This window comes from Podarcis muralis, chromosome 1, assembly GCF_964188315.1.
Source record: "Podarcis muralis chromosome 1, rPodMur119.hap1.1, whole genome shotgun sequence".
Lineage (NCBI taxonomy): Eukaryota > Metazoa > Chordata > Lepidosauria > Squamata > Lacertidae > Podarcis > Podarcis muralis.
In genome coordinates, this window is record NC_135655.1 from 23,068,276 (window position 1) to 23,081,854 (window position 13,579).

At 42.2% G+C, this 13,579-nt stretch overlaps 1 protein-coding gene across 2 annotated transcripts in view; it reads left to right on the plus strand.

Moving 5' to 3' along the window:
- LOC114602030 (cation channel sperm-associated auxiliary subunit beta-like) overlaps positions 1-13,579 on the plus strand; it is a 45,448-nt gene that overhangs the window by 10,737 nt on the left and 21,132 nt on the right. For both annotated transcript variants that reach the window (XM_077924715.1, XM_077924718.1), the window contains 11 exons: positions 301-393; positions 1,551-1,669; positions 3,277-3,309; positions 5,353-5,419; positions 5,863-5,909; positions 7,466-7,618; positions 8,998-9,150; positions 9,967-10,111; positions 10,845-10,996; positions 12,302-12,444; positions 13,356-13,552. In XM_077924715.1, the coding sequence (XP_077780841.1) occupies positions 301-393; positions 1,551-1,669; positions 3,277-3,309; positions 5,353-5,419; positions 5,863-5,909; positions 7,466-7,618; positions 8,998-9,150; positions 9,967-10,111; positions 10,845-10,996; positions 12,302-12,444; positions 13,356-13,552 (1,302 nt within the window). The remainder of the gene's footprint in view (positions 1-300; positions 394-1,550; positions 1,670-3,276; positions 3,310-5,352; positions 5,420-5,862; positions 5,910-7,465; positions 7,619-8,997; positions 9,151-9,966; positions 10,112-10,844; positions 10,997-12,301; positions 12,445-13,355; positions 13,553-13,579) is intronic.

Consider the following 13,579-nt stretch of genomic DNA (forward strand, 5'->3'; position numbering starts at 1 on the left):
CAGTGTGTGCAAGTAGGTTTGAGCTGAGTATTTAAGGTCTGTAACTACATCTGTGGATACAGGGGTGCTTATTTGTGGGTTTTGCTGCTGTTGGGGTGATAGGTTGTTCTTCTACCTAGACTCAACATATATTTGTAAATAAACTCAAATATCACAGAGAAACCTCCGAACCAAACCAGCTACACTGCTGAAATTTCTGGGAAATATGAAGCTTTATAACAGTGTCATAAATACTGGTAGCCTGGCTTTATACTGTGATTCACTTTTCATGTAATGCATTGTTTTCTTTTGTATTTGTAGGACTAATTGTAGGATTGACTGACAGCGGATTTATGGATGGGGATACGGTATGGTTTAACTTGTCTGCTACCATTTGTGCCATCTTGGAAAACGGTAATTCTTATTTTCAGTTGTTTAATTGACCCATATGCATTTCCTTTTTATTTGTAGCCTGTCTTACCCCAAGGCCTTAGAACACGTTGCACTTTCATAGAATGTACGGCATTGGTCCAAATACAGACTACACCCCTAAAATGAGATCTCTCAAAACATAGCTTCTCTATTTATAAGAGTGTTGCTATAGACTGCACTCAGCTTTTATGTGAGCCAGATTTGGGGGGGGGGGGGGAGTGTGGCCCATATTCAGACCAATACAGTAATTGTAGATCTCAAAGTGAAGGTTGTGGTGTGATGTGGTGTGGTTCAAAACCCTAGGATCTGGAGAGCCCTCCCTCATCCCTTTTCTTTGGACAGTGATAAGAAAGAATCTCTGCCTCCTTGGGTCCCAAATTTCAGCTTCTTGGATATGGGAACCCTCATCCCTCAGCATTTAGGGCCTTCTCTCTCTGGGGTGGGATTGACAGGTCAGATTCTATAGCCTGTTTAGGGCTTTTGACTGACGCCAGCCTTGAATCTGGCATGTTGGGCTACTGAGTGCTTTCAGCTGTGGTTCCCAGGGTTGCCATTTTTTTTACTCTGGAGTGCAGAACCTCCAAGTGTCCCTATTTTCCAGAGACAGTCCCAGATTTACAGGAGCTGTCCCGGTTTCTGATTTGATCCCAGAATGCCCCACTTTTTTCTTAGGAGATCCCTATTTTCATCTGAGAAATACTGGAGGGTATGGAGTTATCTGACCCCCAAGGCATCTGAAGGCAGCCCTGTATAGGGAAGGTGATTTTTTAAATGTTTAATGTTTTATTGTTTTTTATATGTGTTGGAAGCCACCCAGAGTGGCTGGGGCAACAAAGTCAGATGGGCAAGGTCAGAAGAATCAGCCTCTGTTTTTCCTGCCCCCTGAACTTGCCTTTGCTATGTCTTTTTTTAAAAAAATGCAGCAAAGGAGCAGGGTTCAAAAGAGCAGATTTCATCACTCCACCCTCTCTTAAAAGCACATAGATCTAGACCTTCTTCAAATGCATATCAGGTGCATGGATTGCCCAACAGATCTGGGTGTCTCAATCTGGGTGTAATTTGCCATGTCTATAACAAGTAATGATGGAAGTCTGAGAGATGCAACTCAGGTTACTCACAGTGCCTTTTCTCTCCTCAAGACTGTTACGGACTTGCGCTTGTGGATCTCACCGTAACAAATACTCGTCTTGTACTCCTCACCTCACTAGGATTATTTATCAGTGATGATCTGCGCATTAAAACTGGAAAGCTGTTGCAGGTACATATGTGCACTTCTAAATATCCCTGTGTCCCTTCCCCCCAATCATCTAATGTTTTAAAAACCACTGGTAAGCATACTGCAAAAAAACTAAGTTTGGAAGATCTCCAATGCCATACATGTCTGCTCAGAAGACAATCTCATTCAGCCTAAGACTATAACCCTACTATACACATTTCCTGCAAGTAAGTCCCATTGAACATGGTGAGAACTACGTCTGGGTAGGCACATCTAGGATTGCGTTGTTAATCTGTGTACTAATTGTTCTCTCCCCAGTTCACCTGATGAACTAAGTGTATGAAGAGGCTAAGCTGGTTGCTCCAGCTTAGCTGCATGGCATTCACAAGCCATTCTTGTGTTCCTTTATCAATACAGTGGTGCCTCGCAAGATGAAAAGAATCCGTTCCGCGATTCTTTTCTTTTAGCGGTTTTTTCGTCTTGCGAAGCAACCCCATTGGCGGCTAAGCGGATTAGCGCTATTAGTGATTTAGCGCTATTAGCGGCTTAGCGGGCTTAGCGGCTAAGCTGTTAAAAGGCTATTAACAGCTTAGCGGCTTTGAAAAAGGGGGGGAAGCGGGGGGGAAATGGCGAGACTCGCAAGACGTTTTCGTCTTGCGAAGCAAGCCCATAGGGAACTTTGTCTTGCGAAGCGCCTCCGCGACGGAAAACCCTTTCGTCTTGCGGGTTTTTCGTCTTGCGAGGCATTCGTCTTGCGGGGCACCACTGTAATTTAGAAACTTTCACCACTTTGGAACTAAACCAAATTTTACTGCCTGTGCAACGTTTCTGATTGATGTGTGGAAAAGCATATGAACCAGACCTTTGAAGAGAATTTGTATGTGAACCATTTTAACCTTACCAAACATGTGGTCTTTTTCTATGCTAGGGGAAGTGGGAAACTTTGGAAGGAACTTGAAAGGGCAAATTTTAAAGGTCTTAACAGCCTGGAGCAACCTAGCCAGATAGGCGGGGTATAAATAATAAAAATTATTATCATATTCCCATGCTTCACTTTTGCTGTATATTTTGTGATTTTAAATATCTGCAGGGGTCTCTCAATAAAGAGTACTTGCCCCAAACTTGGATCTTGGTATCCAGGACTTCTCCTTTGTGTACCTATTTTTTCTTTGCACCAACAGTAGCTTTGCTGCAATTAATAGATACCTCTTATATTAAGATCAATCTCTGTGGCCCTGCTTCAGGAGTGCTACCTTTAGAAGTGAAGGGGGTTATGACAGGGCCTTTTCTGTTGTAGCCCCTTGTCTTTGGAACCCTCTCCCCAGAGAGTTTTGCTGGCACCATTGTTGAATTCTTTTTAGTGATGGGTATTGTACTTGATTTCCTTAGGTGTTTTAGCTGTTGGTTTGTAGCTATTGCTTATTTCCTGTTATCTCACAGGAAAAGTACATGCCCTGGCTAGGTTGCCCCAGGCTGTTGGTGGAGGCAGGCTTCTTATGTCACTCAAAACAACCAATGATCATGTTAATAATATTGAGTGTAAGTGGTAAATGAATATATAAAGTAATACACTTGTGAAATTGCTTGTGAAAAGTGTGGGAGAGAAAGTGATGATTCATACAATTTGGTCTTATTGTGTTTTATTTCAGTTCAGCAAACCAACCTTATGTGGCTTTGAAATGGTGAGAAATTGCTAAATGTTGTGTTTGTTGTTCTCAGTGGTGTGTTTTTTAACATCTCACAAATAATGTTTTCTGAAACTCTTTCTGGCATTCATTTTGTTCGCCATTTAGAAATAATTGTCCCAAGGATCATAAATCATGTAGTATACAGATCCTTACAATGAAATCCAGAGACCCTGGTACACTGGGCAGAATGCTAACATTGGCTTAGTATTGACATCAAATGTGTTGCCAGAATACTATGCATTTCCAGCTGCAAGTTCAAATGTAAATGGCAGCACTCTAAAGGAGAGAAAACTTTGCAATATATTGTGATACACACACACACCCCAGCACTGGCACAATGCAATCTCTGTATGCTAGGCAACTGACACCTGCAAGTCAGCCGTGTTGCTTCCATGCCCTCACCTACCTCGATGACACATAGAAGACAGAAGCTTGCAGGCACACACACAGAGCCCAATAAACATAGCTTTCTAGCGACAACACAATTGACAGGAAAACTCACAGGGAAGAAAGGTTGACTAGCTCACCAGAACCCTTGGATGGCTTTATGGCTCCCCTTGGGAGACGTTAGACAGAGGATCCACAAATGTCGGGGTCTGAGCAAACAGCGCCTCAGGAAGGAACTTTTTGACAACGTGAGGGAAGGACCACAATGGGACAAGTTATTCCTTCACCGGGAACCAGGCTGAGGTAGCAAACAGAAGGAGGACTTAAGGCCTGCCAGGCAGAAATATGGAATTAAGGCAGCTCTCACAACTGTCATGCCAAAGGCACAAAATGGGAGGTTGCACCTTACACTCCAGCTCTCTTAGCCACACAGCTATACAAGCATCAGAATGTTATTTTTCATTCCGTAGCTTCCCACAGCATCAGGAATCAGTTGCTTGATAGCCAACGCCTTGCTTTTTATTTTCTCATAAGACACTGAATTTCATTTCTCCACCCCCACCCCCCATGCTGACCAACTGCGTGGTTTGTAGACAGGAGAATTATTGGGCCGTCTTTGTTTTCATTTTTATTATGTACTCTGTGTTATTTTATTGAAATTTTATGTTGTGATCTGCCCTGAGTTATAGGTTATAGGGTGGTATACTACTACTACTACTACTACTAATGGTTTGTCACAGTCGCAGTTCACAGAGGAACTGTGAACTTTGAAGTGCTGAGGGATGTGTGTAGATGAACTCCTTTTACTCTTGTCCCAGTCACAGCCTCATCCTTGAGATTGCTGGAGTAACAAGCTGAATGAGGGTTGGGAGAAGGGATCCCGCTTGGCCCATTCCCATTAATACAGAGAATAGAGCTATAACTCACAAAAACTTTTTATAAATTGCTTAGAGGCTATTGCAATTAAGCAGTATATAAATTACTGTGATAAAGCAGTGAGTTTTGAAAGCAAGACACAGGATACTGCATTGTATAGTTCCAGTTGCTAGTTTCCACTTGTGTGCTATAATTTCAGAGGACAAGAGGAATTGGGTCCCATTGAGGCCATATAACTATCCTTTGATCTGTGAATTCCCTGACAAGGTTATATAAACAGCTGTCAATGTGTTAAATCAGAATTCTGTGCTGCATGAGAAGAACAGAAAGAGGCAGTGGGGTAGTAGTTTTGGGGAGGCATTTTGTTTCATTTGGCAGGAGCATTTTCACTTAAACCCTTTCTTTTCTCCTGACTATCATTGGGAGCTGGAATGAGATCTTGGGGAAGTTGGTATCTCAACTACATCTTGCTCTGCTTCTGACATCTCTGTAATTCTGTCTACTTTTGGCCATCAATTCTCTTGAGTTGTTCCACCACCAGCACCACTACTAATATCACTGGCATTGCCACTAGAAACTAGAAAGCTAGTGCTGTTTTCTGACATTTGACAGTATTGTCCACTGTCTTCCTTGGCTCCACAGAGGTTTTTAGGCCATGTGTGATAGTTAGAAAGGACGACTTGTGACTCAGCAGACCCTTTCAGAATCTTAACAGCTATAATATGTAAATTCACTTGGCATGCTAAGTATTTCCTTGTCTTTTTCCGCCCACAGGATGATTATCTTAAAGCTGAAATATGGTACAGCCTCCAGTGTCTAGCTAACAAAGAATTATACGAAAGTAAGGAAACCAGGGACTCAGCTAGATTTGTAAAGAAAAAGTGATTTATATGTGTTGAATGTGTAACTTGAATCCATGGGTTCTCAAACGTTATGGAGAAATATAGCTGTGTCATCTAATGTCCTAATGTCTGCTTCCAATGTCTTCATGTAGCTGTTGAAAAGCATGGGGGACAAAATAGCACCCTGCAAAACTCCATAGTGTAAGTGGAGGCAAAGAGCGCTCCCGCAATGCTTGCCTGCAATAAACCAGCTCAAGCCAGAGAGCATGCCTCTCTGCTCATATACACATATATTTTAAGGCATGTAACAAAAATAATTTCAAAATTTCACCCTGAGTTCTTTTTAACTGTCCACATGAAACTGGGTTGATGCCTTTTGTAAACTATATTTTAGAAGTGCAAGCACTGAGTTGTAGCTAATATATTTCTGCTTTTCTTGCAGCGGACTATGTTAGTCTGTCATTCAACAAAGATAAGTCATTGAGCCAGGTAAGGAAAATGACGATAAAACCTTATGAAAATTTGCCGACGTATAGTTGAGGTTTGGTGCATTCTGTTCAGTACATAATTTGACTTCCTGGCCACCTTGGCAAATTAATGTTCAGAAATCAAAAGGACAGTTGAGCCAATTTATTACTGGAAGCTTTTGTGGTTGCTATCAGAGCTTTTAGGGAACTGGCTGCCATATGCTATTAGGATAAGTTCAAAGTTCTTGTATTTATTTACAAAGCCCTAACTTGTAGCATAAGGAGCTTATGATAGCATAAGGAGCATCTCAACCTTTAGATCACTACCTGATCACTGAGGGCTTTGGAGGAGTCACTGTTTGGGGTCCCCACACGTCCTTGTATTCACCAGGGCCTTTGGTTCAGTACTGTTGGTCAAAAAAAGCAGGTTCAGAGCCCCAATCCAGAACAGGCTTCTGATCCAGGCTACTGAGTCCCACAACAGTTTCTGGCAGAAAATTCTATCAACCTCACTTCAGTTTGCCTCTGCGGATGCTGTGCAGGAAAATTGAAGTCACAGGTGAGTGATTTTCAGCAGAAGAAAACTGGTGCCAGGCAAGATGAAGATGAAGGCATTTTGCAAGAGTTTTTTCTTCAAAATAAAAATGGCCAGTTTAAACATATACACAGGACCTGCTTTCTGCCTGCTAGCCATGCAAAAATTCACAAAATGTCCAAATTAAAGAATTATTCTATGCCTCGCTATACGCTCCACAGATTCAGATATCTGAACATCCGGAGTTTACCCACTTTCTTAATTCCTTGCATGTTTTTGCTTTGCTAGTCAGTGGCAGCTATTTGGGGGAAGAAACCATGCAGGGAGGGAGGGAGGGAGAGAGATCGGACAAATCAGAGCAGGAGAGATTTGAAAATTTATTTTTCCCCTTTGTCTTTCTTTTGCTGTTAAGCTGCAGCCATTTCAGGAAGAAACCATGGAGAGATGGGACTGGGGTGGGGGTGGGGGGAGATCGTACAAAAACCACGGTTAGAAACGTTCGCACAGGAATTGATGGAAATGATGTGAATGCTTGCCCATCGAATGATTTCCAGGGAATGCATAGTGTTTGGTTAGTAGGACCTGTGTGTACTTTTTAAAAAGCATCAATAATGTGCAGTTTGGCCCTTGCTCTTGTAAAATCTTCTTGCTTTGCTTCTTGTTTGCATTTATACAGGAGAGGCCTGCTGAGTGGAGCACTGACACGGCGAGTTGCTGCCACTTACCAGGAAGTAGGACAGGAGGGGCAAGGTAATGGGGAAACCACTGCTGCATGGGTGCATCATCATCAACATCATCATGCTGGTGCACCGTACAGCTCTGACCTTTCTGTTGCCTTGGCCCTCCACTTCTCCCTCCTGGTCAGTGGCAGTGGCTGTCCTGCTAGGAGGCCAGGTACACACCATTGCCCCTCCCCACTAGCCACTCCTGTATATTCAGAGCTCAGTGGATTCTTTAGCAAAGCTTTTAAGTTCAAACAACGATGTATTTCTAAATTGATTACTTTGCATCCTTTTGTTGTTGTTGTTTTTTAAAAAACACAGGAATCTACTTGTTTCTATAGCAATGATACATTTCAAAAATGGCACAGCTGCTTGCCTCACAAAATGAAAGGTGAAAGGCACTTTTCCAGACGGGTGGTTTCTTTTCTTGTTGATTATGAACAGAACACTGGCATCGCTTTGTTATCTCAACAGGTACAGTGCACCAAAGGACTCTGATTTAATTATTATTTAATTGATAACTCTGAACAGATGGCAATTTGCTGCTCTTGTTTAGAATGGATTCTCATTTTTTGTGATGTGATTTATGGTTTGGTGCAAGAAAGGGGGCAATTAGCAATGGATGGGACAACTGATTGAAAGCCCCCTCTCCCCATTTTCCCTGGCTGACCCACCAATATCAAACCTGTGTCCTGCAATAGCCTCAACTCCCTCCCCACCCCACTGCCAAGCTGGGTTCCTTCAGGAGGAGTGGTGGGATATTAATTAACTAATTAACACATAAACTTCCACAGTTCACCTAAGTTGACAGGGAGTCTATGAATGCCTTTCTGAAGAATATAGATCCTTCTGTTCCCTTTCAGTTCCATGATTCCAATATATATGTTGGATATTTTCTCCAAAACAATGGCTATGGTGATGTTTTAAAAAAGAAATATTTTAAAATCTTCTGGTGCTCTGATCCCTGCAATTGTTGTCTTTTCTAAAACATCTCTTTTTCTTTGTCAGTTACAGATGCCACAGGTGACTTCTCCCTCCCTTAGAACAATAATTAGGCAATATATTTTTGATTGCCCCTTAGAAGGCAGAGGAAGTGCCCAGATAGATTGCATCTAGGCACCTCTTCTGCTGCATTCTTAAGGTCAGTAAAAGTGTGTTGTTGTTTAATTGCTCTTGGCCAGTCTTTCCTTCCCTCTGAGGCAGGAGGGCATTCAGCTAACTAAAAGTTCTGATTCTGGGAATCATAGGTGCCAATTCCCTGGGGCCCTGGGTGCCCAAACACCCACAAAATTCCCCATGAAGGGGCCAGGCACCCACAAATTTTGGTGTCAGGGCCAAGCATGCTGCATGGCACCCACGACCCTGGGCACCCACGACCGTGGGGCTAAACTTTCACTCCTGCTGGGACTTTGAGGCCTGTCTAACAAGCACTTTCTGAAGAGGCAGAAGCAGCAGTGTGGCAGAGAAGAAAATGAAATCCGTACTTGGATTACTTGATCTTCTTGCAGCAGAAGGGCATTCTGCCCATCTGAGTGCAGTTCTGGCTCCATATGGTAGCTGTGTGAGCCAGCACTTCATGTATGTTCCCTTTTCTCAGCTTCTTTTCTGAACTTAGAGGTCCCAGCCTCTCAGAAAGTGCTTATTAGCTGTGCCTAAGGGATGAACCAGGGCCTTCCCTTCAATGAACGGCATCCTGGCAATGAGAAGGTCTTAACCAGGTATGAATTGGCTCTTGTTAGGGCAACTATACCTGCCCAGTTCTAACACTCTGCTTGGACACTGTGTTTCTGCTGTATCATTTCTTTCTTTGATAATGCATATGTTTAACTGTGTTTCCTTCTTTTTCTTCCTAGAATCGGGCATTGATATCAGTGCATAAGTTAACAGACGGCAGCATGAATAAAAAAAGAAAATTCCCAGCCTTCTGGTTTCCAGATCCGCGATTTATACCAAAAGGATTGTATTTTCACACAAACAGCCATTTTCTGTATGCATATGGCAATCAGGTGTGTAAGAAGGAAGGTGTATTAACAACTGGCACATAGTGTTGCAAAGGTGGCATGCCAACCCCCAACCTCTGTCAAGCGGTAGCAGGATTCTGGGGGTTCCAGACTCTCACCCTGCGGCCATGTTTCCCTTGAGAATCAAGACACAGAAGTCACACATCCTCCAACATTTCTCCGATGAAAATAGGAATGCCCCATTGCATAACAATAATTCTACTATTTATACCCCACACATCTTACTTGGTTGCCCCAGCACTCTGAGCAGCTTCCAACATATGTAAAAACATAATAAAACATTAAACATTAAAAAAAACCCAGTATACCTGAAAGAGCGTCTCCACCCCCATCATTCTGCCTGGACGCTGAGGTCCAGCACAGAGGGCCTTCTGGCAGTTCCCTCACTGTGAGAAGCAAAGCTACAGGGAACCAGGCAGAGGGCCTTCTCGGTAGTAGTACCCGCCCTGTGGAACGCCCTCCCATCAAATGTCAAAGAGATAAACCTAACATTTAGAAGACATCTGAAGGCAACCCTGTTCAGGGAAGTTTTTAATGTGTGACATTTTAATGTGTTTTTAATCTTTGTTGGAAGCTGCCCAGAGTGACTGTGGAAACCCAGCCAGATGGGTGGGGTACAAATAAATTATTATTATTATTATTATTATTATTATTATTATTATTATTATGTCACTTCAGTGCTGCTAACACAGTGGTTTGACTTCACCCCCAGAGGCGCATTCCATTGTCTCTCAAGACAGATGGATGCCAACAAAGATCTCTTATACAATATTCATTATTGTCTCTCCCCCTCCCTTTTAGGTGTGGATTTCTTATGATGGAGGCGCCACTTTTATACCATTTTTCATCTTAAATTCTGAGACGATTATAGAGGTAGATTCATGTGTTTACACCCAAGCAATTATATTTGTGAGTGACTCGGCAAACCTTTACTACACTAAGGCAGGTAGGAAAACATTAAAAAGTGGAGTCTCCTGCAGTCTTTGAAGACTCAAATATGAGATTAGGCTAAGAAACCAGGTGCCCCAACCTATATGTTCTCATAGCTAGATAGGGAGAAACAAGTGGAAGCACCTGATGCACCTAAGGAATTCACTCTCTGCTCGGCAGAACCAGGGAGCCCTAAGGGTGCCCAAACCAAGAACCATGTAGACTAGAGACATAGATTCACTGCATCTTCTATGACTTCTACCTTAAGTGAGATTGCAGGAACTTGGGTGACCAACAGCAAAGGCTATTATCTTGTCTCCTGATGCCCCTATTTTCACATTATTCTCCAGGCAATAAATGCCCTATGCATTCTGCTTGCTGATATCTCATAGTGTAGTATGGTTGGCTGGGATCCAAAGAGCTGTTGCAATCTTCTAGTGGATCTTGGGGACTCTTAATCCACTCATTTGTTGCTGCAGCACCCTGCATCTACCTTCCAAAACCCTCCACTGCAGATCAATCCATTCAGACCATGAGGTACAAGGAGCTTCTTCCAAAAAGGAACAGCACCTCCTTGCATGCTTCAAAGTATTTGACCACATATGGCCTTGTTAGATCTTGGCCCTTAGGAACTATTGTCAGAAGTTGCATAATTTAGATATACTTTGCATTGATTAAATATGGGTTGGAAGAGCTGTTGATCTCTCCAAATATTCACAGAAACCTATTATATTCCCCCTTTTCTGTAGGTTCACCGAGATATGCCAAGCTTATCCCTCCAGCAAAGGGTATCTTCAACATGTACTTTGACCACCTGGGAATATTAAATCATATTTCTCTGAATGATTCAATTGCCACATTTGTAAAAGAGACGAGTGTGGATGTGGACACTTTATTGAAGGTTAAGGATGCTTTTGATGCGTGAATGAAAAATGTCTATAAGATTGTAATAATTGTTGTTCTTGTTAAGGACAAACCTTCACTCTTCCAACATGTCAAAGTAGGAAGCTAGTGCTAGAATTGACAGTGGAGTCATTAATCCAGCATTTTTTCACCACTATCCAGATATCCTTATAATAGATTTAATTCTTTTTTTAAAAAAATTAAAAGTTGATTTCAGAAAAGCCACCATTATAATGGGTTACAGCAGGAAAGACAATTCTGTGGTTCCTGAAAAAAATAGCTGCTCACTGCTTTCGGGGGGGGGGAGTGGGGGCGACCTTTGCGGTCCCTCAAGCTCTGGCCTCACGTGCTCCAGTCATTGCAGGAAATCTCTCCCCAGTCCCAGGAACTCTGGTCGATTCCCTGCCAAGAAGGACCAATAAAGCTGGCAGTCTGGGCATTGGCTATTGCTCCTGCCTGGCCAGGCAGCAACACCTTGAAAGGCAGTGGGCCTCAGCGGCGCAGTCGGGTCCCAATAGCTCAATCCGAACCATATTTCCTGTATATGTGCCCTATATGCCGAGGGATTGCATTAATGAAACTTCCAGAAAACCATTGAGTTTGCCCCACCCCCTTAGCACAGGCAAAGTCACATAATGCTTCAACTAAGTTGCCACCTTCAACTCCTTCACTTCTTTCAAGTGGGACTTGAAAGTGCTTAGCTTTAACTGACTCCTACCATTATCTTCAGGACCCTGAGCAAATACTGATTTTTAAAAACATAGTCTTGTACTCATTAGAAATTTAAGAGAAACTAGGGAGAAATTTTGTACTATCAGTATTACTTTGTGATTACTGCAGCTATGTCTGTGCTGCTTAATTACCAGTTTCTAAGCAATTTCTTTTCTGATTGCTGTTATAAATTAAATTATCCCTTAGTGTGGTGTGGAGCCAGTGTGGTGTAGTGGTTAAGAGCGGTAGACTTGTAATCTGGTGAACCAGGTTCATGTCTCCGCTCCTCCACATGCAGCTGCTGGGTGACCTTGGGCCAGTCACACTTCTCTGAAGTCTCTCAGCCCCACTCACCTCACAGAGTGTTTGTTGTGGGGGAGGAAGGGAAAGGAGAATGTTAGCCGCTTTGAGACTCCTTTGGGTAGTGATAAAGCGGGATATCAAATCCAAACTCATTATTATTATTATTATTATTATTATTATTATTATTATTATTATTAATTCCCATTTGTTCCTAAGCTAGTTTAGCAAGTTTTTTTATCTTTAAATGCATGAAAAAAATAATATAATTAATTTTCTCACTTTGTTCCAGGATATTGACTTAGGTTTTGAATTTCCTTTGGCTGTACAGTATATCACTGAAGAGCAAATGTTACTTTTAAACCACGAGCCACGGATGGTAACAAAACATGAGAGATTCAGTAGTCTGCAAAGAGGCAAAAGATTAGATTATGGGTAAGTATCAATAACAGCATATGTTTTGTTAACAAGCAATGTCTTGGTCTGTCAGGTTTTTCTGTTTAATATACCCTGCTATTTTACAGAATATAGCAAAATAGCATCTCTCTAATTTGGTTAAATTGTTCAGAGGGTTGCCACTTTCTTGTTCTGCCTGCTCTTAGAACCACTTTGTACTAACATTTGCAACGTATACCGTGTAATACAAGTTTCAAACAAAACTTGTAAGCTTCAAAAATATATCAGTAGGTGATGTGTGTGTTGTCGGAAGTTGGAAACGGTTCCTGCAGTGTGTATGATGATGACATGGTTTTCCCATGGCTTCCTCATCTGGGGGGGATGGGGACCCACCACCACATTTGGGAGCAAAGGCTGCTGGAGTCTGCTGTCTTCCAGGGATGTGATATTGCTGGAGCCAGAAGGAACAGGTTCAGATAATATGGCCCATGAAGTATTGCACCTACTAGGTGTACCAAATGTGGAGATTAAGGGGTATTTTCGTGTAATAAGAAATACATTTGATTTTGATTTGATTTAATACTTGTATTCTGCTTTCCCCACAATAACTGTTGAGCTCAAAGTGGCTCACAGTAACAATAATACCATTACAAGTTAACAGACATTGTGATCATGGTAGTAAATTCAAAGCACAGGAGAATATAAAGCTAAAGACAAATTCATCAAACAATGACTGCAATTCAATACAAAATCATAATGATTCAAAATATCAGAAAGAGCTGCTGAACAGCAGCCCTGTGCCAGCTGACATGCTTGAAATCACAATTTTCTCTTGGCACTATTTTCCAGCAAGGGAATGTTAGGAACTAGTCGAAATTCGTTAAAATTCATTAGACGTGTGATCTGACATCATCAAGGTGGTATTAAATGTATGCTTCTTTTTAATTTAGGCCAGGAGGATCGTGTATAATCAGAGAGGTTTTTAGGACGCCAGCTCCTCCGGGCTTTATATCATCTGTACTGGTAGATGTTCTAGATCGGTTTCCTGTTGAATCTAAAACTGCTAGCCCTTGTACAGCAAATACTTTAAGAGTTTTGCCCCCTACAGGGAGCAGTATATCATACAGGCTTCAGCTGACTTCTCCAGGTTTGTGCACCACCTGATAATGAAAAG